Below are 27,423 nucleotides of genomic sequence, written 5' to 3' on the forward strand. Positions count from 1 at the left end.
ATCCCCACCCCCACTCACCAAACACACTCATCTCCACCAGGCCCACACTCCAAGGCTCCTCCCTTCCTGACCTGGCCCCAGCTGTCTTGACCATTCAGCCTGGCTGCCCCCCCACACCTTCCTCCAATCTCCTGGATGCCTTATTTGCATTCAGTACTTGTCTGGGGCACACAGATTTATAGCATAGGGCCGAGGTTATTAAACCTCACATAAGCACTGGAAGATACCTCACACACTGAGAGGTAAACTCTTTGCTGAGGCTTAATTACGCACAGATGTTGTGATGGGGTGCCAGCGTGCAAAAGCAATCTATCTCCAGTTTTAAGAGCTGTACTGAGTTCACAGCATAAAATTCCCTTCCTGTTTGTGATGTGTTTAGGCAAAATTAATTACTTAGGAGCCTTCGTTCCACCATTGTCTGAGGAATAGTGTATGGTTCTAGAGGCAGCAGGTCAAATCAGTACATTAATTATTTATCCGTTTGGCACACTAATTTCAAAAAATTGTGTTGTTATTGCATGTCTTGGTCTGGCCATTGTTAGTTGGCCCCAGCCAGGGGACAATTTTGCCATTTCCATGGAAACAGTGGAGAAGACGTTTCTGTTTGTCTGGCTCAGAGCTCTGACTCCGAGGGGCGGCCCTACTGGGCAAAAGGCACCAGAAAATCTTGAGATGAGCACCAGACTTGAAAATCAGAAAACCTGGATTGTGGCCTGAGCTCCTCTACTTGAGGACTGTCATCAATAAAATGGGATGATAGTGGAAGGATTCGCTGTCATAGTACCTGCACTGTGTCTGATGCCACTGTGCCTGCCAAAGAACCACTTAATAAATATTGCTCATTCCTCTGTACACTCAAGACTTCTTGGACGCCCTCTAATTACTTTATCTTGGGAAGCACAAAAACAAAGAGCATTGTCTGTCACACTGTGAAACAATCTCTGCTATAACAATACATTTGTGGGGCTGGAGATTTAGCTCAGCGGCATAAGCGCCTGCCTTGAAAGCAGGCAGTCGTGAGTTCGATCCCCGGTACCGATAAAAAGGAAAAAGACAAAAAAAAAAAAACAATACATTTGTGTGCTCCTGCCCCATTAGATGGGAAGCTGTCCAGGACCTCCAGCTCTATCAGTGAGCCGACCTCCAGCTTTTAGCACAGCAACAGACTCAGGAAATGCTCGAAAAATGCAGGATAAAGGAACGTTCAGGAATGGGAATGCAAGTAGAGGCATCACTTGAACCTCACAGCATTATGCTAATTAGCTCACATTTACTATTTCTCCAAGAGAACCCATTCAATTGGTAGTTTGAGCTTGTGTTCTCAGGTCCACTTCTGGATTCACATGCACAAGGACGTCTAGACATCCACCACTACGACAGAGGTCATCAAAAACCCAGATGACCACAATAGGGCCTGGAGATGGCTAAACTTTACCTTCCACCGAAATCAGTGTGCCAAGACACTGAACTGATCATCGTAGCTTTTCTTCACATGAGCCAGGCCTCAAGATTCCCAGGTGGTTGGTACAGATATGTTCTTGCTAATCTGAGTAGCAGAAGTATAAGCAATACCTCCATGTCTCACGATGTCTTCCAAAGCCACATGATACTAACGTCCAAAACAACAGAGCCTTTCCCATGCAGTTTTCGCAACCAGCCTCCTTTCTCACCAGCAGGCCACATGACTGAGCACTCTGGAACTCTCATAAGGAGCTCCCAAAGGTTCTGTGACTCCCTTCCCACCTTCTCTGATCTGATAGACCATGAATGGCTTGAGTCCTCAGCCCACTCACCAGCAGTACTCCTCACGGGGCACTGATAGTTGTGACTTTACTAGTTGACACTTTCCACAGGAAGTGCCTTCTGCTGCAGAATGCAGCTCTGCAGTCTGGTTGTTTTGGAAACACACAATTTTGTTCTAGTGCAGTTGATATACACTATGTTATGGCTTATGTCTAGAGTCCCCCAAAGCCTCATACAGTCATGGGGAGTTGGGCAGGCTTTTTATAGATGGCTGAATCTAAGGTTTATGATTAATTCATGGTCCAACGCTGGGATTATGGGTGTGAGTGCTACACCCACTCTAGGGCTGGTAGCCTGCATACAATATAACAGACAGAAAGAGTCTTCTCTCTCCCTTGTTGTTTTTACTATCTTCTACTGCCATGAATAGACTGTGAGCTGAATAAGCCTTTCCCTCTTTAACTTTGGGTGTTGGGTATTTTGCCTCAGCAATGAGAAGAGTAACTAAGACACAGTATTAGGGAACAATTTCATTCCACTGCAAATTTTGCATTGCATCAGCTCACGTGCCTTATCATCCACTAGAAACCCAGTGAGCCCAGAAGATAGCAGCTAGCTGAACAACTGCATGGGAACATACAAAGCACACACACATAACATCTGGTGTCATCCTGCTTCATTTCAGATGACCCTCTTTCCACTAATTCACAGTAGCTTACAAGATTTCAAGGTAAGACGCTCATATATTGCAGTCTTACATATTTCTAGCCATTTAACATGTGTAATACTGGGTGACTATTCTTATTAGTTCCTTCTTTTCTTTTCTGTATCATGGATGGAGTTTTTGAGTGCTTACCCCGATGTCCATTTCCCCCATAAGCTCTGAAGGTTCCATTATGCAATTTTGCACACTGTAATGATTTCTAGGAATACATATTGTGTTACAGCAGAACTAACTGCACATTAAATGAGCTAATATAATATACATGTGTTCTGAACAGACTGGCACATGGTAGTGCTAGCTATTACCATCACCCCATACTTCACAGAAGCACAGACCACAGCATACAGCCGCTCAGGTTGTGCTTGGTGCCTTGAGATTATTACTTGAGTGCTTACCCCAATGTCCATTTCCCCCATAAGCTCTGAAGGTTCCATTATGCAATTTTGCACACTGTAATGATTTCTAGGAACACATATTGTGTTACAGCAGAACTAACTGCACATTAAATGAGCTAATATAATATACATGTGTTCTGAACAGACTGGCACATGGTAGTGCTAGCTATTACCATCACCCCACACTTCACAGAAGCACAGACCACAGCATACAGCCGCTCAGGTTGTGCTTGGTGCCTTGAGATTATTATTTTTATTATGCAATAAAACATCTGTTCAATTGACTAACAGGTCAAAAAAAAATCACACTAGGTATTTCTTTGAAAATTGACTTGAAGAGCTTTAATGTGTATTACCAGTGATAAACTGCTCATCTTCCATAAGAAAACTAAGGAACTGTTCTATAAGAGATAGTCATAGAACAAATCAATGCTCCCACCAGACCAGCACAGCCCCACTATGCCCAGCCCATCCTACCTTCAAGAAGTCAAAGTGTTTGAGCATTTGGGCCACTTTCTCAGCATTCCTGCCTTCGTTGAGGAAGTCCAGTTCCAAAGGCAGGTTCTTCTTGGCTTCATCCACCAACCACATAAACTCAAACTCTGGAAATAACTGCTTCACAGCCAGGACAAGCACCTGAAATCCACCAAGTATCAAATCAATCTACTCACAACATACATAAGGGACCCTCCCCACCCTCTGCCTGGGTCTCCCATGTAGTGAGGGTAGGTGGGGAAACTGCCCCGGCTCTTATCTCTGTCAAAGATATATCAGCCTAGCAGCCACCAGCAGTAACTGTGAGTCCCCCTTGCTGGCTGTTCCCATGTGCCAAGCATTGGGGTGAGAGCATTATTTACTAGTCTATGTAAGCCTCATCACAATTCTAGGAGATGTGTGGGTAATCCATCTTATCATCCTCATTTCTATTACAGATGAGGAAATTGGGGCTCTAAGAGTTTGTGTGATTTCCTGAATTTGCCCAGCAAGTAAATACAGAGCCAGAAATCTACTTGGGTCTACCCAACTCCAAAGCCCTTGCTCTTGAGCATTTCACCATGCTGTGCTATTGCTGCTCCCAGGCTTATTCTTCAAGATCCCATGCAGGGGCCAGAGATTTAGCTCAGTGGCATAAGCACCTGCCTGGCAAGTGCTAGGTCATGAGTTCAAATCTCTGGTACCAATAAACACATACATAATTTTTTAAAAAATAAAAAAAAAATCCCATCTGCAAAGCACCTAGAGGGGCATTCCCTATAACAGTCATTCCTTTTTATTTATTAAGCCAAATGGTTATTACTTGAATATTCATAATATAGGTTGAGCACCACAGATTCAAAAATCTGAAATCCAAAATGCTCCAAAATCCAAAATTTTCTGAATGCTGACATGATACCACAAATGGAAAATTCCACATCTAACCTCATGTGACAGGTCATAGTTAAAACATAGGCACACTAAAAATACTGTGTAAAATTACCATCAAGCTGCGTGTGCAAGGTAAAGGAAAAACATAAATGAATTTTGTATTTAAATTTGACTTCCAGGCACAAGCTATATCATTAGGTATATGTATTTCTAAAGTCTGGAAAATCTGAAACACCTCTGATCCCAAGCATTTTGGATCAAATGACTTGAAGTATACCTGTATTGTCATCTATATTTTTCAAAAAACATATTTCATAATAAACATTAAATACAAATAAGGGAATAAACAGGCTGGACAACACGAGAGAGATAAGAGATAAGAGATTTGACAATCCAGATTAAAAGCTTGGGTTTCGGCAATATGGGCCCACCATGGATTCCTGAATGATGGTATGAGGGAAAGGGATGTTTAGAAAATGTATCCAACACCAAGGTATCAGTTTAATGGCTCCTTAATTAAACATTAAGGGTAGAGAACAAAAGTCCCATGAAGTGTGCAATGCACACTACAGCCCCTTTGGGGCAGAGACTCAGCCTGAAGGTTCCCATGCAACTAGGCCCCTGAATGTAAGATGGTTTCATGAATTTACGGACAATGGGTCCACAGTGAGTATGCGAGGGTGCTACCAGCAATGTATGCAGTGTTCTAGAATTCAGGAGTAAAAAACAGAAGGTAACCCTCTGCTATCCGAAGCCCTCTTAAGCCCTCCTCTTGGCATTCAAAGCCACGTCTAGAGAGAACCACTGACTGACCGTTCCAGTGATTCTCAGTATAGACTGCAGTCCAAGTTGTTTAAGAACACCATCCCTATCCCTGGCTACAGCAGATGGCAATCAGCAAGAACTAGAAAATCATGGGCCTGTAGGTACCAGAAGACTATGGCCTTCCAATCTTTCCAGATGGACTTACTGAGGCACAGCTAAGAGCCTTGTCTAAGCCTCTGTTTGCAGTGGACTCAGATATTATGCACACTGGGTCAGGCATATGTGATACAAAAACAAACCAAAAGCAAAGCTATTAACTACAAAGCTGTTTTTAAACAGTATGTCCTAGGTGATGTACCAGACACTATTGTAAAAGAATCATCAAACAGGGTTATTATGCTCAATTTCTAACAAAACCCTTTTTAATTATGTTAGGCTGTAGTCCAATTTCTTTCCACTCGCGTCTAGTCTCTCATGGGCTAGACCTGTGACCTTATGCCAATTGATTTCATTTGTTTCTGTTGTGTCGCATGAAACAAGAAGGGAGAGGAGGCAACAGAGAGGCCAGGGCCACAAGTGTCAGACACAGGCACCTGGACACAGCAGCCTCCAGGCATTACATCTCATCAGGCGTCCCCAGATGGCCCTCAGCTGCCACCAAAGTGGGGGCAGAGCATGCCCAAAGCAAACAGAAGTGACTTGCCCAAACTGAACCAAGGGCACGGATGTCCTCAAAGGCACTGGAATTCCACTCTCTGAGCATTGAGTTCAGGCAAGAAAAGCTCTGTGGAATTTTGTTCCAGTCTAACTTGCAGAGGGCCTGGCCCAGGACAGGCAGGACAGGAGCCATGGTGAAGTTTCCTCTTTCAATCAGTACTGACAGATTATCTGCAGGCAGCTGCTTTGGGCCAAACGGGATATACACAGGAAGCTGCCTGTAGCACAGAGAGATCCACACCAAGGAGGAAGCTTTTGCCAAGCAATAATTCCTCATCATTTATTGTATGTTCACTATATTTGTGAAAATTTTAATTATCATTAGTATCCAAATAGCACAGAAAGGTACTCTAAAGATTTTTTCTGTTACTAATCAATTATATAATTAGTCACTATTAATAATACTGGCTATTATTAATACCTCATGCCATTAATCATTAAAGCAGTCACAGACTTTATTGACTAATATTAATTGCTAATAACTAACTAGTAAATTAATTCATAACCCAATAAACCCCACAGCACTCATAAAGTCAGTTTCTGAGGCTTTCTGTAGATTAAAAGTCTTGGTTACAATAGTCCCCCCACTTTTTGCATGATACTGGGATTGAACCCAGGGCCTTCACACTGAGCTACATCCTAGCTCTTTTTTTATTTTGGGACAGGGTCTTGCTAAGTCACTAAATTGCTCAGGCTGGACTTGAACTTATGATCCTGATCCTCTTGCCTCAGCCTTCCAGAGTGGTGGGATTACAGGTATGCACCACCACACCTGGCTTCCATAGCCACTCCTATCTGAGGAGAATATTTCCTAAGACCCCCCAACTGGATGCCTAAAACTGCCAGTGATTTACCAAACTCTATACACAATGTTTTTCTTATACATACAGATCTGTAATTTATTTATGTTTGGCACATTGAGATTAACAAAAATAAAATAGATTATAATTAAAGTTAAGTAAATATCATCTCACTCTCAAAATCTCTTACTGTATTGTACCTACTATGGCTGACTATAGATAAACAAGATTTCAGGTAACTGAAACCGTGGATAAAGGAGCCTCCTGTCCTAGACAACAGGCTGGCACTGGTAGAAGCCAGTGGCTCTTGATAGTATGTCACCATTTCTCTTGGTTGCTGCCAACCTGAAAACCTGATGCCAGCCATGAAGCCCAGAAAATGTACAAACATACACTTTGCACCTAACCTTGGCATTCACTGGATGATAAAGGAAGTCAAGTTATGAGTCACCTGACCCAAGCACTTTGGGTTGCTGCTGCTTTTCTCGGCTAAGTAGAGTAAAATAAAACATAAGTGGAGAGGGGAAGAAGAGCTACAATTAATTTTTTTTAAATGCCTTAAAAATGTTCGAATGGGAAGGGGGACAAGGAAGAGGGGAGAAAAGAAAGAAAAACTTTTAAAAAATGAGAAAAAAAAGGAAAACGTAGAAACAAAGCTTCTGTAAATAAGGAGGGGAAGAAGGACTGAAGACAGAGTAAGGGAATGAGGAAGAAACAAGTTATATGATGTACAGATACAAATTCCCTAAGATAAATACGATCATTATGTATACCTAAAATGTATCAATAAAAATCATTTTCTTTGGCGGGGGACTCCCTTGGCTCACCTTCTGTTTCATTCCCTTCCCTTTTTAAGAGCCTGCCCTAAGTAGGTTCATTTTAGTTTATTTTTGACAACAGATGTAATCAACTAAAATAAAACAGGTGTTGCAAGCAATTTGCCTTTCTGAATTTTCTCTGTATCTTTTCCATAAAATTCTTCCAGCAGCCATTGTTTTCGTCAATGCCTAGCTTGTACTCAGTACTCCACAGATGTTCACTGGACACTCGCAGGAATAAGTGAATAAATAAATGAACACACGAGTAGTTCAAGGGGCTTGTTTCCTCCTCTGAGACAACTATATATGCTCACATTTGTGCTACTGGAATACACAGGTTTTTGTTCTTGAGATTTTTGGTAGAAAAGGTAGATCACCTCTGAATTTAAAAGAACCAGACTTTCAAAATAACTGAGAATTTGCCATTAAATTCTGTAAACTTATGACTAATCAAGCTATATTCAATAATTAACATTTCCTTCAAGGTAATGAAACTGTTTTCCTATAGAGCTACTGGCTCACAGTGAGAAAAAAAAATCAATTGTGAGTCACACAGAAAAAAAACAGAAAAATGAAGAGCCATAACAGAATCTTGAAAGCTAATGCTCATGATTTACAATTGCAAAAACAATAAAAATTAGCATTGTTTAGTTCCTAGTATATAACAGGTACTGCGTCATGAGGCATTTTTTGTACATACTCTCACCTAATCTTTCTCTTGCCCATTCTACAGAGAAGAAAACAGGTTCCAGGAGGTTAAAGCACAAACAGTACTATAGTTTGGAACTGTCAAGACAGGATCTGGACCCAGGTTTTTTGTTCTTTCTTTATGCAGCCCTGCCTCATGCAATACAATATAGGATAATACAATGGGAAGCTAAGATAAGGCAGAGAAAGAGCTTTGCAAATTGTAAAATGCAACTGAAATGTAAGTTGCTGTTATCAAGTTATTATATACTATAAAAGAAATAGTGTTCCAGGGAAAAGCAGCACATAAATAGAATGTCTGCACCAATCCAAACTAGTAAAAAATGGATATTTGACAAGGATCAAAAATCAATTCAGAGTCATGTAAACAGTTTGCCATTCATGGGATTCATCTTTGTTCTGATAAGTTATTAAAGTGCATGCTTTTTAGAAAACCAGAATTACAGGGTGAAGAGAAGTTTTCATGGGATGGCTTACATCTCTGCATATTTTACACACACATACATATATATATATATATATATATATATATTTTTTTTTAAACCAGCCATTGGATTCTGTGCCAATACAGACATTACCTAGCCACCCACTGTTCAATCAACTCATTTGGAAAAGAAACAAGATGACAGACGGCGTGCACTGAATGATGTTCAAAAAAAGTCAGAAACGTAAGTCAAGGGTCTTTGTTTTTAGAGACCCTCGGGGTGGGCCGGACAACGCAAAGTAGATTAGATTATGCCATTCAGGCTAACATGTTCTACCCCAACACACACCAGAGTCCTGGAGATCAGTGGGACATGTAGGGCCTGGACCGTGCCCATGAGTTAGCATCCTTAGGGCCTGACACAGCAAGGGGCATTCATCATCCCTTGTGGAAGTAACACAGGGTAGTGTGAAAGGACTGGGACTATTGCCTCATCACCAACTCACAGACCATCCTCGTCCCACCCTGCTCTCTCACTGGGAGAACAGCAGCAAGATATGGCCTGTGGAACTCCCCTCATTGTGGGCAAAAAAGAAATGCTGTAGAGCCAGCCCGCCAGCAGACAGATGGCCTGCACCTCACCACTTTACCCCTTCCTGCTGAATCATTGTTCCAATCTCTAGGCCCAATTAGTCTGGCTTTGGACAGCCACTCAAATCAATAAGAGTCACTGGCCGTGCATCTAGAAGTAGAGTTGCCCCAACTACTAAAGGGACAGTATCAGGTGATAATGACAAAGCTGAAAACATCCTCAGCTGTGTCTTTCTCTTTTGTGCAAAGTCACCAACATCAACAGATTCATCAAACACCACATACTTAAGAGTTTGCTTCTAAACAGTCTATGACAAAGACCCCAAAAGGGGTGGCTTGGGTTTTAGGAGCACAAAACATCAGCCCATACTCCTGGGTCCCAACCCAACAGCCATCACCCCCTCCGCCTGGCTATCAGCATTCTGGTCCTGTGCCTCCTCCATGGTCAAGGGAGGCCTTAGCCTGAGAAGTGAATCAAAATTGGTTAAAGCCAAATCAAGGTGGTCTCACTGGCCTTGCCAAGGCTGATTTGGGCATGGACATTACTTCTAGCCAATGAGAAATGAAGGAAATTCTAAGGAACTCCTTTCTGATAATGAAAGTGTAGGAGAAATAAGCCCTCTTTGGCATATGGATTTCATCAAGAGCTGCAGTTGTATTGGGTTCATGAGGGGTACTAGCTTAGGAGGACAAGCTAGAAAGCTCAGATGGCAATGATGTAAATCTGGGGTCTTACAAACCATGATGAGACACTAGATTAGTCAACCTTGAAAGAGCTAATGCAACTTTCAGATGGCGTTATACACAAGCTAGTATTTTCTATACTACTTTTAACTGGAGTTTCTGATTCTTGCAGCCAAAAGCTTCCTATCTTATACACTTAGTAGTCCCCACTTCTCACGCCCTAAAGTCTCATTCCTGTAGACTTCTTTTCCTCCTCTATCCTTATAGCAGATATGTGCTTGGATTTGTAAGCTCACCTTCCTAAAAAGAAATAACCAAAGGTCAGAACTCTGTCACTCTCTCTTTATTGTGAGTTAGTTTAATGAGACTGTTCTCTCAAAACTAGCAGTGATCAATCAGAAGTGTTATAGTGTACTCCCAAAGTTTCGTGCACTCATAGATGGGGCTTTTGGAAGGTGCTTGGATCACAGGGGTGTGATACTCATTAGTAGACTAGTCCATTGAAGAGTTTATAGTTAAATGTGATGCTGAAATACATGGGTCACTGGAGGCATGGCCTGGAAGGGCCTAACTCCTTCTCTCCTCCCATGATCTGTCTCTCACTGCTTCCTACCACCAGGCCATGAGCTTTTTCCTCTCTGCCATGCCCATCTGTCATGCTGCCCTGCCTTGGAGTCAGTCAACTATGGACTGGAACCTCTACAAACTGTGAGCCAAAATAAACCTTTTCACTTGCGGATGTCAAGGTATTATGTCTCAGAGATGACAAAGTAACCAAGACACAGGGTTAGAGGGAGAGGAGGCATAAAAAGCATACAATATCTACCACTGGCATGAAACAAAACACTGAAAGCTACGCAGAAGCACTGCCTTGCCTCTCCTATCTCCAAGATTGGATGGCCTTAATGTCCCTAAGAAATCATTCTTCGCCTGCCAAGCATGCCTGAGCACCTTACTAATATTGTCATTCTTAAAACCAAGACACCATTTAGGTCTGAACTCGGAAAAAAACTTTATTTCAAATGGTTGGGACAGGAAGGAAGAAGGAAGGCCCAGTAGGATTTGTTCACCAGAGATCGAGCCCAGCGAAAAGGCAGTGCCACCTAGTGCTGCTGCCAATGCCAATGGCACAGAGGTAGTGGTGTCAGCTTTCTCCCAAAGGCTATGAAAGTAGTCTTCAGTTTGCTTCATGACCCAGCCCCAGCTCTGCCTCAGTGCTCCACACTGTCTGCCAGGCTATGCTTCCTATGAAAAGCATCCAATGCTTATCACAGGGAGGAAGATGCCAACTCTTTATTATTGCTATTATTGCTACCGACCTTACACTACCAGTACTTAGGAAGCTGATGAGGCTCTGAGTAGGGAAAGTAGCAGCTGTCCTCCCAGCTCTCTGGACCCTGGTGCACTGCTAGACAGTGACGGGTTCCTGTCTGAACCCAGGAATCCTCTATGACCTCTGGTTTACTCCCAGCTACGTATTGACAGGTTTGCTAAAGAAAAAAAATATCAAGTTCCCAGGGGTCTGCCTGGTCTACTCAGCAGACCCTCGTCCTAGCAGTTTCTTCTGCAAGGCACACAGCAACTATTCCAAACCTTCACCCCCTCGAGCCTCCAATGCCACCTCCTACCCTCTTGTTCTCGGCAGATGGTCTTGCCTCCTACTGCAGAGAAAAAATAGAGGCTATCAGGCTGGTACACACTCAACTGCCCACTTTCCCTCTCCCCCTGCCCCACTCACTCATCTGTACCCGCCTTTCCACCACCCTCCAGGCTCAAAGCAAAGGTTCATCAAAGGCTAACGTCTCCACTGTGTTCTTGGTGCCCAATCTCTTCAATCTCCTCTCAGACTAGAACTAGCAGTTACTTTTCTGCTGAGCCTTCAACCTTCCCCTCCCCATCAGCAGCAATCCTGCTCAGATCTTCCCAACACTTAGGTCTATACTCTTCTCTAATGCTTCCAAGCTTTCCATGGTTTATTTTCCATGGCTAAACACTGGACAAAAGTATCCACATTCAGTGTCTATACTTCCTTGGTCTTGGTTCTCTTTCACCCAACTCATGCCCCTGCAATTCCTCTTCTTCTTAAATTGCCAACCCAGAATACCCACTCCAGTGTTGAACAATTCTGGACTATTTTATTTTCCAAAATGGCTGCAAAAACACTCTCATGTTAATATGTTTCCAGAACCCTGCCACTGCCTTATTAAGAGGGAGAATCTATTTTTTGAACCCCTAAGCAAAAAGGGCATTTGTGGCTGCTTCACCCAACAGAGTAAGAAAAAATTAATTCTGTGATTTCTAAGGCTAGGTCATAAAACTGTAACGTATTTCCAACCTTACTCTAAGAGGATACTTGCTCTTAGAACCCAGGAGCCATGCTGTGGGGAAGCCCAAACAGTCACGTGGAAGCCCATACGGAGAGGAAGCAAGGCTTAGCTCTCAGGCCTAACTGAGCTCCCAGACTACTGCCAGGCCCAACTTGTCAGCCATGTGTGTGAGCCACATTGGAAATAGGTCCCCCCAGCCCCAGTAAAGCTACCCTTTATGCAGCCTGGGGCTAAATAAAACACAACTTTCTGAATCCCTGGTCAAGGTCCAAATTCATCAGCAAAACTCACAGCTATTTGTTTCAAGCCAGTAAATTTTGAGACCAGTTCATCATACAGCATTAGATAACTGATACATATCCTGTTATTATTAGTTTTTTTCATCATCATAGAGGTATTTTTTAATCCTTTAGCCCTTTTAGTAACTTACCATCTTGGGCATACTCCCCAAATGATGATGCCCCCTACACTTGTCCTGCCTCCATCCCTCTTTACTATAAACACTTCCTCTAAGTGAACTCAACCATTCCCCCAGATTCAGCAACTGTGAGTATCCTTGATCATAAATCCTGAATCTGTATCCCAACCTGAACTCCAGAATGACAGGTGTTATAGTCAGAGTTTACAAAGGAATAGATTTAATACAGAACACACAATTCATACGATTATTTTATAGTAGTCACCCCAAAATTAAATGTAAAAGAGTGCAACAGATCTGTCCACAAGCTAGAGACCCAAAGAATTCAGTTGAGGTCTGGATCCCACAGCACTGTCCTTTGAGAGGCCAGCTGAGGACTTTCAGCCCATGGCAATATCCTCCACAAATCCAACTGGAGGCCTAAAGCCCTTGATAATGTCTCACGCAAGTCTGTATCAAGGATCTTCACTGGGAAGGCCCAAAGGTCAGCGGTGGAAGCTAGAAAGTCTACACCAATGGAGTGAAAGATCTATGCCAGCAGGCTGAGGGATCTGCACTAGAGCAGGAAGCAGTGCTCAAGGTAAGGACTCGAGATTCCCCCCAACAAGGAATGCAGCCATCCTCAGCGACAGCAAGGACCTGAGCTCCTCCAATAATGAGAACAGCCAAGTTCATATCAGCGTGACACGCTTCTCCAGGAGAATCAACAGCACACCATCTTCCCCTATAGTTCTCCTTTTATGCTTTGGCAACAGTCCTCAGGTGGGCCTCCCACGCCCAGAATCATGCTGAGTCAGTTCAGCTGGGTGTTACAAGTTGCCCACTTAGTTAATCCTCCATAGCAGAGATATCCCTACTCAAAACTACCAAAAGCATTATCTTACCCCACATAGCTGCTCCATGATCCATTTCACTTTGTATCACATCCTCCCCAGTGCTCTGACTCTTGTAAGAAACATTTCCCAGGCTCCCCTGCCAACTTGCTTCCAGGTGGGTTTAGCAAACGGGCAAGGATAGTGGGGGGACCCAAAGAGTGGAAAACTCTGCCTCAATCCATACCTGTGGCTCCAGCTACCAGCCCCTACATCTGTGATCCAGCTCCACTTGGCAGACTCTCCTTGGTCCCAGCATTCACCAGTTGCTCTCAGCTCCTGAGCTCTGGAAAACCACCTCTCCTCTTTGTCCTTCCTCCACAAAGGTGGCAGTGGCTTCCTGCTGTTGGTAATTACCTTACCACTCTATTTAGGGTCTCAGCAATCCTATCCCTTGTAAACGCTGTTTTCTGTTTTAAATTCCCTGTTTAAAATATCTAGGGCAATTTCTTCTCAATAGGACCTGGCTCATACAAACAGTTAAAGTCACCCAAATGTAATCACTCAAGTCAGAAATGTAAAAAAGACTCAGTCTCTTCCTTCTCATCCATACCAGTCTTTACCCCTCTCATGTAAAGCTGGTCACAAAATCCACATGATCCCACGGCTTGAGCTCATCCCTCTCCTCCACTACATAACAATGCCTTGCTTCACATCCTCACTGGTTACTGTCTTTCTGGCTACTGTCTTTCTGCCTTCTGATATGTCCTTCAGACCACCAACAGATTTTTATTTCTTATGCACATCTGATTGTGATAGTGCCCAGATTAAAGTTCTTACATGGTTCCCCACTGACTACAAGAAAAAATCAGACAGCTCAGTCCCACAAGCATGTGCTGAGAGTTGCCTATGTTTCTCATTCTATTCCACAGCCTGGTACCTGAGCCCTCTGTGCATCCTGCTTACCTGTTTAGCCTCCACCTACTCCCAGCCATCAGAACTACCTGAAGTCCTCCACATTTACCCTGCTCCTCTAAGACCTGGGTCTTCACGTATCCTGGGCTGCCCTTCCTCTGCCCATCTGTCTCATGGGGTCCTTAGGAGACCACTCAAATATCACCTCCTCGGTGAAGTCCCTCTGATGCCCCCACCCATTCAGGCACAGTGTTATACGCCCTTCACCAGCACTGAGCTCATGGTTGTTTGTTTACACACTGTCTCCTCCACCAAAGATAGGGCTCCCAGAATAAGGAGGGAGCGCACTCTCCTTCTCTTGTCTCCAGCACCCCACCAGTATAAAGTGCAGAAAAGACCTACAGGTACGTGTTTGGTTCAAAGTGAGGTGAAAGGATAAATTAAGAGCAGGGGAAGGAATAGAGGAAGGATAAGGAAACACCAGTATGTTAAACAGGTTGCCTAGCTTCCTGCCCAACAGTGAAGGCTCAGCCTCTCTCTCCTTTGGCCTAGGCATGGAGCTAGAAAACCCTGGAGGCAAACTATAGCCTCCAAGGCTTTGCCCAGGGCCATTTTCTGGCAGGTAAATTTGTTCATTCAAAACAAATGTCAGATAAGCAAACACAACTTGCACAATATTTCTGTATGATCTGCATGTCATTTATACATCCCGTGCAGCCATATGCTCTCTTTTAGTACCTAACAAATTATCATGCAACTTTTCCTAAGCCCCCAAAAAAGGAACCCTTTGGTTCCTCTCATTTCTATAATACCTCCTACTAAGGTCCCCCTTGCCCCAGCAGCTGCTTAGCATGTTCTGAGGCTATCCAAGAAGGTTCCCAGGGATGAATTAAGAACTGACCAACCCTGACATCTAGAACATAAAAATATTAGACCCACCCCCACAAAAGATGAAAGACTCAATCAAAAATGGGCAGATGAAATGAATACAAATGAAGAAATCTTCTCAGAAGTACAGATGGCAAATAAACAAATGGAAAAAAAGATATTCAACATCACTGGCCATAAGAGAAACACAAATTAAAAAACTATGGGAGACAGCATCTTATCCCAGAAAGAATGGCTATAATCAAAAAATCTAACAATAACAAATGCTGGTAAGGATACGAGAAAAAGAAACTCTTCTATATTGTTTTTAGGAATGTAAACTGGCACAACCACTATGGAACTCAGTGTGAACAGTTCCCAAAAAACTAAAAAATAAAAATACCATTTGACCAGCTATCTGCCTTCTAGGTATCTTCCCAAAAGAATCAAAGATATCATACTATAGGGATGCATGCATACCTCTGTCCATAGCACACAATTTGTAATAGCTGATCTTAGAAACAGTCTATATGTCCATCAACAGATAAATAGATAAAGAAAATGTAGTATTTATACACAATAATCCACTATCCTGCTATAAAGTAAGATAAACTTGAGGCATTCGTAGGCAAGAGGATTTAACTGCAGAACATAGTATTAAATGAAATAAGTGAGACACACACGTTTGCCTATTACATAGTTTCTCTTATATGAGAAACTTCGAGCTTAACAAAATACATATATATTTTAATATGTGTACAGTTATATATGTAATAAAATACATACATACATAAAGAGCAAAATAGTAAATAGGAAATAGAGAAAAGTTTAAATAATTCCCCAAATTCTCTATTCCATTACTTCAAAAATATTTCAATATACTGTAGATACTAATTAGTTTTATTTATACTATTGGTTTCTCTTCATTCATTAAAAAGAAAGTTTTGTACTATTATCCATTTGTTTCTTTTTTGTAAAAGAGTCTTTTTTGCCTATGATTTTTATGTTCTTGTTAGTTTGGTTTTCTGGGGTGTTTTATTTTGTGCCGGGGATCAAACGCACAACCTTGTACTTACCAGGCAGGCCCTTATGCCACTGAGTTAAATCCAGGCCTTGTCTATGACTTGTACTCTGAGTAATATTTTGGAGTTTCTTTTAAGATTTTGTTTTTTATAGAAGAATATTTTTATATTTTCTTTATTAATACCCACATGTATTACATTAAAATAAAAAAAAATTTTAAAAGAGCTGACCAGCCCTGCCATGGGCCGTGGTCGTAAGTTGTCATGACACTGCTTAGCTGTGGTCTCTGTTCTCCTCTCCCAACTCTGCCTATTAAAGGGTCACCCTCCACCCACCAGCCTCAGCCAGTATCATTGAGGTCACCTGGATCCCAAGGAAACACAGACAAAGGAAAGAGAAAAGGGGGTTGCCCACCTCCATCAGGAGAATGTCCTTCGAGCTCTGTGCCTGCACCTTTGGGTGCTGGACCTTCACGGCCACTGTCCGCCCATCACGCAGCACCGCCTTGTGGACCTGGGCCAGGGAAGCTGCTCCCAGAGGGGTGTCATCGAAGCTCAGAAACAAATCATGGAGCTGTCAGGAATGGAGAGAGGACAGAGTAACTGAGAAGATAACAACTTAATTAGTGAAAGGGGCCAGGAAGATGGGCGAGAGTTCTTCTGTCCCATGATGAGTTTTTGCTTTTATCAGGAGTGTATCAGCCTAGGTGTTGGCTGGCCCTTTTGCTATGGTGGAGATTCACTCCAGGTATATGGAGGCTGGAACAAAAGACACACAGAAGGCGCCTCCCCACACATGGGCACAGGGGGCCCTAAGCATCTCCATTAGAGAAATGTTGTCTAGAATATTTAGAACTGTGCATCATGCACCCATTTAATCACCCAACATTGTCTCTCCTGGGCTCTCACATGTAGATACAGAAGTACTCAGCACTTGTGGTTAATTGGCTCTGAGCACCAAAAATGAAGAGTACCAAATTGCTTTGGCTGGAAACGGCAGCCAATCATGAGGCAATCAACACCAGCAAGTTCTAACTTGCGTGTCAAGTACCAAACAAGTGATGGATACTGGGACAAAATCTTCACATTACAAGTGTCAAGCACCAAACTTGATCAGTTTCAAAGCAGTCAAAAACCAAGGCATGATTGTAATTAAAAGTTAATACAACTGGTCCTCAGCAGCCCACAAGACCCATAGATGTTCCAATCCACCGACCAAGAGCTCAGGAACCCCGAGTCAGACGATCCACACCCAACCTCTTTCCTTTCTGAGCAGCAGCCTCAGTACAGGCTCCTGACGCCATTCCAACCCCAGAAGAGACCCCACGGCTGCCTGCCAGAGCTTTCCTGTTGGGCAGAATCCCTGCCCTTTCTGTGCCTCCTTTCTCCCTCTGTGAAGTAGAAAACATATCCTTCTTTCATTCCTTCCTTTCTTGTTCCTCCCTTCCTTCCTCCTCTCTTAGAAATGCCATATCAATTTTCCTGAAGGAAGTCCTTTCTGACTAATAACCCTAGTATGAGTATTCTACAGGATGGAAGAAGCTTAGCTATTTCTTGGCACAAAAACTCTTGATCATGACCCCAGGCTTGAAATGGGAGAACACCAGGACCATTTTCCTGTAAACCCCACAAGAACATCAGCTCCAAATGAGTTGGGATTTCTGTCTGTTCTGTTCACTGCTGAATTCCCTACACCTAGAATAGGTCTGGAACAGTAAGTATCAAGCTGGTATTTGTTGGATAAATAAATCCACTATTCTCTCAGCTAGAGAACCAAATCAACTTTCTCTTCCCTATAAAACAGCTAGGGCTTCCTGTTCCCATGTCCCGACTAACCAAATACCCCATACTCCTTTAAAATGGTGAAAGTACACACATCAGGTGTGGGATTCACTCTCTCAGGCTGATGCGACCTCAGCCCTGGCCAATCAGAAATGGAATGTCCCTGCCTATCCTGATTGGTTCACAGATGGATAAATGACCCTACTGCTCCAATCATGTTCAATTTTTCTGCATTTATTTTAACTGTGAGAAAATAAATTCTTTATATTGAATTTAAGCAGAAAAATAATGACCTTGGGCATGCCCAAAGGCACATAGTAGCAACAAGGAAATAAAAGAGTCAAGAAACAAAGTAAATTATGGTTACAAAGTTTCAGCCTCTGATCTAACCACTTCTGAGTCTCCAACCTATAACTCCTTTTTTAAAATTAGCATAAATCTATTTGATTTTTGTGTCATACACCACTGAAGTGACTTTGATACAGTGCCATTCCAAGGCCCCAGGTGAGATAAATGAAAGCCCCATGGACAAGGGGCCCAGACCCTGAAAGACTCAGTAAGTGTGAGTTCCAACTCCCATGTCCACTCCTCTTGCTAGGACAAGGATCCAGAAACAGAAGGGAAGGCAGGGTTTCGGCAATGTTCCCAGCCACTGCACAGTGAGGTCCACACGAGTTAATGTGGAAACCTTCCTGGAGGTCCACCAAGGAGCAGAACTGTGAACTCTGACCCTTGCCCACAAGCAGCCAAAATGGCCCAATCTTCCTCAGCAAAGGGACCTGGGGATCTTCTGATCTCATTCCCTACCCCCAAGTCTCTGTCTGGCCCCAGAAACATTTGCTCACTGTCTGAGAAGGACAATCAGTCTTCAAACCCGTGTTATTGCAGGGACATTGCTGAGTCACTGAAACCAAAGAGTGACATGGCATCCATCGCTAGGACTATGTGATGAGAACAGCTGCCAAGAACACCCCACAGGGAAGCAAAGGAAGGAAAGAGCTGAGGCAAGCAGATCTGAATCTCCAGGGTGTGAGGAAGCCTAGTTTGCCATATCCCCCAGGAACAGGAAGGAGGCCTCCCACAATTTCCTGCCCCCAGCAGGAGATCAAAGAGACCCCAAGATACCACCCAAGCCCAGCTGCCAAATCAGCACCCTGCCCCAGGCCTAGCTGTGAAGATCTGCTCAAATTCCCAATTTTACCAGTGGAAACAAAGAGAAGCATGGCAAATAGGATGCGCCATCCCCTTGGCACAGGGCACCTATCAGGCATCTGTCACTGCATCCCCCACCTCAGCACCCTACAGTGTCCCTGCAGCCATCGTTTCCTTCTCTAGCTGGAAGCAAGTCCACGCCCACACCCTCCTGTCCTTACACAAGCGTGCACACTCGCAACACACACACACACACACACACAAAAATAATTGATTGCTAGTGAATGTTCCTAGCTGGCTTATAAAAAAGGTAATTAAAGATCGGTGCTGCAGTCTGTAATTAAATATGAATAAAGTATCTCTAAATGGAACCTTGATTCAAAGTGTTCAGTGGAAGTACTTTATGCTGATAGATAGTAAGGAAAAATAGACCCTGTCCCAAAAGCAGAATTATACCCCCCAATGCAGCTGAAACAAATGCCACCCCCTCCAATCAGTGAGGATGTGCCTCGTCCCAGCCCTTTCAGCAGAAAACCATTAGCAGAAACAAATGGCAGCATTTGCAGCAATTAGATTCAAGCAGGGCCCTCAGCTGCCTTCAGTCACTCTCAGAAACTTGTCTCCCTTTCTAAGGCTTTCTTTTTCCTGTTCTTTCTTCTGAGTCTGGCGGCAAAATCAATTAAGTAAAACAACTGCATTTTAAAATGACTAGTTACGTGCTTTTTAATTACTGTCAGCCCATGATTCAAATATATCGATGCCCCTGCCTGGAAAAGAAGAAATTAGCAGGAAAAAACATGTACCCAGCTTCATATGGTTTAGGGTGCACATACGTGTGTGCATGTGCACATGTGTGCATGTCTGTATACACATGCATGTAGATGTGTGTGCACATACTTAAAGGGAAAGAAATCTTTTACAAGGGAAAAAAAACATCAGAGAGACAGAAAGAATGTGTTCATCCTTGGGATCTTGGCAGACTAGAGGCCATTAACTCTTCAGCTGTCTGGTTTAGCTGAGGTCTGGAAATCCTGGGACTAATGGCATTACATCTGATCACAGGGCAGAATGAGAGATTCTCCACAAAATCAGCCACAGATTCCACAACTGCAGATTACTGGATAACATTTCCCAAGTGCCACATTGACCAGCTAACCACTGGCTAAGGGCTTCATTTGGCCCAAAATAAGATATCAAGAAGTCAGGATTCCTTGGAGAAACCATACATGACTTCTGAGGAGTTCTGTTCAGAGTGTCTTAGCCAGCCCCACCCAAATCTACAGCCTCACCAGCCTGGGTCCCCCTCATGGAGACCGGCTCATAGGGCCCGAGGGGGAAGATGGCTTGGGCTTCCTACCAGGACCCAATTTCTAATATTTCATCCTGTTTTCCCCATACTCACTCACTTCAGAAGTTTCCCCATCATATGATTAATGCATCTCACAAACCTGACTACCTGGTTCCAGCTGAAGACAGGAGACTATCTCAAAGCAGGCAATCATAGGCCTAAAGGGCAATGCCAGGCAGTTCCCATAGAAAAGCTGCAGAGACTGCCCAACGGACCCAAGCAGGTTACCATGGCATCAGTGGCAAACATTTAGCTTGCATGGTCTGCAGCTGGCCACGCCATTCCTAGCCGGGTACCAGCTTCCATCCACTGGAATCTAGCAGGACTAGTGTCACCTATACTAATAGAATGCCCACAGTGACCCTTACCCACCCCTCTCTGCCCCAACCTAAACAGTCAGGTTGGCTCTCGCTAGTAGGAGCTCTGCAGATCTGCCTTGGACAGAAAGCCCACCACCACCTCTCTGCCTCTCCACTGGGAGTCACCTGCTTTGGGCACCATTTTCCAAGGTCCTGCCCCAGGCACTCTACATCTTATAGTCACCCTACCTGTTTGCTACAATTCCAGCTTCTCCACCTTACACATGTCTGCTTTGTAGCCCGTATCTTCGGGGTCATTCCTGTACCTTCTAAGGTGACACCTCATAGTGACAGCAAGTGCTGAGACATGTGCTCTCACTCTCCATGGTGGCTTTAAAATACAGTCACAAGCTTTTGGGGGCTGGGGATTTAGCTCAGCGGCATAAGCACCTGCCTTGCAAGCAGGCAGTCGTGAGTTCGATCCCCGGTACCGATAAAAATGAAAAAGACAAAAAAAAATATAGTCACAAGCTTTTAAATACTGCCTTTGAAAAGTAGTCTATTGCCCTCCCCTTGAAAGGAACCTGAAATTAATAACCCACCCACAGGTAGCATGTAGAGGAAGGACCAGCAGGTGACCTCCATGGCTATTTGAAGAGGCACCACAATGTCCTTCCTCAAGCAACCAGCAATGAGGTGCACATGGTAAGGGACAGGGGCTTCCTGCCCACAATGAGTCCCTAGAATCAGACTCTCCAGCCCTAAACAGGTTCCCAAGGACTGCAGCCCAAGCAACACCTTGACAGCCTCATGGGAGACCAGGAGTGTGTGGGTCAGTGTTAACTGTCAACTTGACCAGAGTAAGGAACACCTAGAAAACAAGTGATGCAGTGCTTCTAGGTGTTTCTATGCAGGCGTTTCTAGAAGAGATAGTTACTGAGCAAGTGGACTGAGCAAGGAGGATCTGCCCTCAGAGTGGGTGACTATGATCCCATCAGCGGGGGGATGAAAGAGGATTTTCCTTTCTCTCCTGGAGCTGAAACATTGTCTTCCTCCTCCTCTGGACATCAGAGCTCCAGACTGTCTGGATATAGACTCCAGAACTTACCCAGAGGCCCTTCAGGTTCTCAAGACCTTTGGCTGTAGATGGAAAATGGAATATCAGCTTCCCCTGACCTGAGGCTTTCAGACTTCCACTGAGAACCGCTACCAAAAAGCCATGGTCTCCAGCTACAGATGGCCCACCATGGGAGCTCTCAGCTTCCATGATCACATGGCCGATTCCCCTGATAAATCCTCTCTCATGTATCTTTATCTGTATCCTTTTGGTTCTGTCTCTTTGGAACTGACTACTACATTAAGCCAGAACCATGCAGTAAGCCTCTCCCAAATCCCTGACCTACAAAAATTGTTAGATTAAAAAAATGTTGGATTTTCTTAAAATCTAAAGACTTATTATTTATATCTCAAGTAGAAAGAATGTCATGAAGAATCAGGTAGAGGCCGGGTGTGGTGGAGCATACCTCCACCACAGAGCACTTGGGAGACTGAGGCAGGAGGATCACTGTTGAGTTTGAGGCCAGCCTGGGTTACACAGTGAGTTCAACTTGCTCAACTACACAGCAAGACCTTGTCTCCAAGAGAGAGAGAGAGAGAGAGAGAGAGAGAGAGAGAAAGCGCCAGGTACAGAGGTAGCTACATGACAACTAGAAATATGTATGTATAGATTTCAAGAAACGTTGTTTGCTTTAAAATATATATGAATATGTTGGGGGGGTACATACACATATGTATTTCAAGAAATACTGTTTCCTTTAAACCACAAAGTTGGGCTTTTGAGAGGGAGGAGTGGGGATTTGTTACATAACAATAGTTAAGTAACACATCCCAAATGCACCCATACCAGACATTACTAATCCATCCCAATGTCATTCCTGCTGAACTCAAGTGATGCCTGTAATCTCTCTCAACACAGTGCTCCATGCAGCCACTACCAAGTGGCCAGAGTTAATACATGCAATGAAACCAACTTGCCTTTCCTCAGTCTAATACAATCAGTCAACAGAGATTACTCTGGGCCAGTTATGTGACAGAAACCATGATGGCTATACAGGCCAACAGAACAGTCAGTAGCCATGAGGAACCCTCAGAAGGTACTACCTAGATCACACTTGTGTGTTGGGAGCTGCTTGAGAGTTCCCCCTCTTCTCCCCATCCTGAAGGCACCATCAGGTAAGATAAGAAGAGCAGAACTCCAACAGGACCACAGAGATACTCTTGATGAAGAAGAGAATGAGACAGCATACATTTTTCCCTCTGTTCCACAGCAACCCGGCCTAGAGGTTGGACACACTGATCCTCAGCTTCCCATTCAGAGCAATATATTATGAATAAAATTAATAGCAGCCTGAGGACATATGACCCCATTTTCTGAGGAGTTCTGGAATTCTGAAGGGTCCAACTGTCACTTCTGCAAAGCCATTAGTTATTGCTACTGCCAAGCTGGGAAGACAATGAAAGGCCAGTAGCAAAACCTTTGGTCAACCCCACAAGTCACAAGACAGCAGTCTGGTCTACGTTCCTATGTTCTTACCCACCACTGAAGAGATTCCAGGTTCAGGAGTACCACCTGGCTCAGACAAGGGCATCCCAGGTCAGACAAAGCTTCTTTGCTTGCACAAGAAGCCAACATGCAGAGTGAAGAAGCCAGGGGCAGGCACACTAGGATGGCTATGAGAACACCCTGGAACACGCTCAACAACTGGGCAAGAGAAAGTAAAGCACAGGACTTCCAATGCAAGCTGTGGCCCAAATACCCAGGCCCAAGTCCTGGCTCCATGGTGCACCGGTTGGGCAAGCTACATAACCCAGAGGGTACAGAGGTACCTCAGGTTCATTATCTGGAAGAACCACACACAGAGAGTATAGAATAGCACAGTAACTATCGTAGTAGGGGAGGGCTTCATCCAGTGCCTCCAGTGAAGAGGGCATTCGGTGGTGTACTGGACAGGGCACAGGACAGAGGCAGCAATGCCAGCTGATAGAGTGTAAGCACGGCCCTCCTTTACCCAGGGATGGCCATGGCCTCCTCGCTGGCCCACCCACACATACTCCTAACTCTTCGTCATGTGGGCATAGCGAATTTTCCAGACACAAGCTGGTTGTATCACTTCTCTCTGCTTGAAATACTTCACCAGCTTCCCATGGCCACAATGTTAAGGTTCCAACCCCGCCAACCCTGATGCCCCATCTCCCCCTCCTTCTTCCTCCTTCAGCCACCAGAACATTCCCTTCCTACTCACTGCAGGGGCTTTGCACATGAGGTCCCTGCTATCTGGAATAGTCCCCGTGCCCTCCTATCTTTAAATCACAGCTCTACTGCCGCCTCCAGTGTACAATCTCAGTGCTCACGCGTCCTCCTGAGACAAGGCCCACCGTGGGCTGCACTTTTACCCCCCTGGCGCTTGCTCAGTAACCCCCGTCCCTCCTTCATTCTAGACTTCTGGTTTTGCTCCGCATTGTATTTGAAACACCTGATACATAATTGGTGCTAGTGAGTATTTCCTAACGAACGAACAGAGCAAGAGTTGATTTTTCTCCTTCCTCATGGAGAAGGCACTTGGAGCCTTCCTGCCGACCCAGGGCAGTGGAAATTTCTCCCAGAAGCAGCTACAGTTCCTTCAAGGTGGCCCAAGGAGCCTCCTTGGTGCTGGGTACCTCAAGAGCTGTGGGTGGAAGGACTCTAGGGAAATGCTGTGATAATAATGATTAATAAAAAGCAGATAAACACCCAGTGTGGCTGGTCAGCCTGGGACAGCATCCATTAAAGCTGTCACTCATTAGTGCAGGGAGAGGGGGGCAAGCCAATCAGATCTCCTCAGCTTAAGCAAACCTTCTGCAAATTGTAGGCTGCAGGCACTGACATTTGATAAATTGCTCTTCATAATCCACTGTTGCCTGTCATAAATCTAATCTTTCAATATTCCCCATCTTAATAATTCCTACAGCTTCATGGGTTGACAAGTCTAGGTCCCTGCCTATGGCAGAGATCTATAGCAGTGAGACCAGAGATCCTAGATACAGTACAAAGCTGGCGTGTAGGCAGGGATAGCCCAAATGCACAGCACAAGGCAATGAGTCACCCTTGGAGCTACAGAGTACTGGGGGATCTAAGTGCTCACATCCCATCATAGGGCCTGGAGAGATGGTACCAGGAGACTAGGCCCAGAATCAGGAGTCTGCGCTTCCATGTGACAATTTGCCATCACCTCCTTGGATAACACTTGGACTGGCACAAAGGAATGTGAGGCTATCACCACTCCTGAAGAACAGACAGGTAGTACTTCTGATTTGCACCATGTCAGTGCTTTCAGAGCTCTCTCACACAATGCTCAACCCTCTCTTGGAGTCAACTGAAGAAGACACCACCCCCATTTCATAGAGGAGAACATATTCACTAAGGGTCATTTATCTACAAGCATTTACTGAGAGGTGAGTATATACTGACACTGTGCTTGTCATTGGAAATTCTGGTGAATGAAGCAGGGCAAGCACAAATTAATCAAACAGTAACGAGTAAAAGCATGAAGGCTGATTCTAGTAGGTGCTTCTGAAGGGACAGCTGGTCCCGTAAGAGGCAGGGTTCAGAGGTCTGGATGGGGAGACTTCTCTGAGGCATGAAAGGGGAGAGATCAGAAGGCTGAGGAGCCAGTTAACTAGCCAAGAAGAGTATTACAGGTAGATGAAAGAGTATGGGGGAACCATGAATCAGGTTGTGAGATACAGGGACAGGAAAGATCTAGAATGGTCAGCAGCCCCCAGTCTTTAATCCAAGCTGACTTGGCCTCACCACCAGGAAGGGGCCTTCATCCACAGGAGAAGCCTGGCCACGTAGGCTCAGTTCCTTGCTGAATTCTGAAACTCCATGAGTTCAACCTTGTGAAACCCCAAGGCCTCTGCCAAATACCTTCAGATGTTCCCGCACCCAAAAATAGAGGGAGACAAAATGAAGCATTGCTATGCAGCTCCATTTGCTGTCAACACAGGATTTCTAAGCTTTGGGAGGTGGCAACCTGCCACATGACAAATGAGTCTACGTCGTGCTCCCAGGCCTCAGAGCCCATAAGAGTTCCGGTATCAAAGCCTTCTGTGTACCTGAGGATGTTTCACCCAGGGAGAAGTTCTCTGGATTTGCTTCACATGTGATAGCAACAGTGCCCAGGGATCATAAAAGGAGGTAAACTTGGTTGTGGGACGGCCATAAAAAAGCCTAAATACCACATTAGGAGAACACAGATTACTCACTGTCCGGGGTAGAGAACAGTAGTTAAGAACACCAGGGAGGAGTGGTCCTATCAAGGGCAAGCTGTGTTTCACCAGGACCCCATGTACCCAGTCACTTATAAACTATCCTTGAATGCATTCACATCAAGGCAGAGTTGGGCAGTTGCAACAGAGGCTGGATGGCCCAAAATACATAAAATATTTACGATCCAGGGCCCTGTGGGAAGTAGGAAAATGGCCCACCAAAGAAGTCCATGACCCAGTCTCCAAAAGCTGTGAATGTGACCTTTTGTGACAAAAGAAACTTTGCAGGTGGAATGAGTTTTCATATTTTCAGGATCATCATGATGATGCCCCTAAAAGAGAGGCAGGAGTGTGAGAATTAGAGAAGAACAGATGCTGACACCAGCAGAGGTGAATGGCTGGGACACAAAGAAAGAGATATGAAGATGCTACACTGTTGGTTTTGATGGGAGGAAGGTGCCACAAGCCAAAGCATGCCAGCAGCCTCCAAAAGTTGGAAAGGTAAAGAAAGGTTTTCTCCAGGGTTTCTAGAAAAAAGGTAGCCTGCCCAACAACTTAGTTTTATGATTTCTAACTTACATATCAGTAACAGAGCAGATACGAGCTGACTAAAGCCACTAAAGTTTTGGTAATTTGTCATAGCAGCAATAGAAATATTATACAAACACTTTACAGATAAAAAGTTCACTAGCTCATATTGAGCCTTAGTGTCGCATCCTAGGTATAAACTATTTTTAAGTCTTTTGACACAATTTCCAGGGCAAGAGTTGGGCTGGAAAGTTGGGGAACAAAATAAGATGCATGTGTCCAAATGTGATCTCAAAATGTGAGGCCAGGAGCAGGTACGTCACAGCGTCCTTATCTGCCATGCCAGGTGATGACATCTAAGACTAGCCTGTATCCCCTCCCTGCTGCTCTCCAAGACTGTTATCTCCAGGCCCTGGGTCAATGCTAACCCTGCATGGCAGCAAAGGCACTGTCCTCTCCCCCAGAAGGAGGCTGGTGTCCTCTGCAGCCTCCATGGAACCACCAACCCCTCCATCTACACACCTCTGGGCCCAAAGATTCTGGAACTCGATGACTACAGCTGACTGGGTCCTTCCACATACCGGGCTACAGAGAAACTCCCAAAGCTGATCACTAGATCAGAATACTGATGTCTTTTTAATTTAAATATCCACCATTTGGGGACTTTAGGCTGTTTGGTCTCTCAGTGTGGAACCTCAAACTGTGCGAATCATCAATGAACCTCTAGCCCTACTCTGCAGAGAGAGGCAACTGCACAAACCCCAGTGCAACAGAAGACCCTCTTCTCAAACAGCAAGCAGGATGGCCTGCTAGCACCCCCATTGTCCTTTCAGTGCTGGAGTCCCCACTGTCCATACCAGAACCCCAGGAGCTGATCATGGCACCTTCCTTGAGTCTTGCTGGTTCTGACTC

General features: G+C 44.4%; 1 protein-coding gene across 2 annotated transcripts in view; it reads right to left on the bottom strand.

Annotated features, from left to right (window-relative positions):
• Adck1 (aarF domain containing kinase 1) overlaps nt 1–27,423 on the bottom strand; it is a 125,554-nt gene that overhangs the window by 31,393 nt on the left and 66,738 nt on the right. For both annotated transcript variants that reach the window (XM_003472331.5, XM_013155365.3), the window contains exons 5-6: nt 16,511–16,669; nt 3,340–3,498 (exon numbers count right to left, since the gene is read on the bottom strand). In XM_003472331.5, the coding sequence (XP_003472379.1) occupies nt 3,340–3,498; nt 16,511–16,669 (318 nt within the window). The remainder of the gene's footprint in view (nt 1–3,339; nt 3,499–16,510; nt 16,670–27,423) is intronic.

Source organism: Cavia porcellus, unplaced genomic scaffold, assembly GCF_034190915.1.
Source record: "Cavia porcellus strain 051 isolate PalLab524CR breed Dunkin Hartley unplaced genomic scaffold, mCavPor4.1 scaffold_31, whole genome shotgun sequence".
NCBI lineage: Eukaryota > Metazoa > Chordata > Mammalia > Rodentia > Caviidae > Cavia > Cavia porcellus.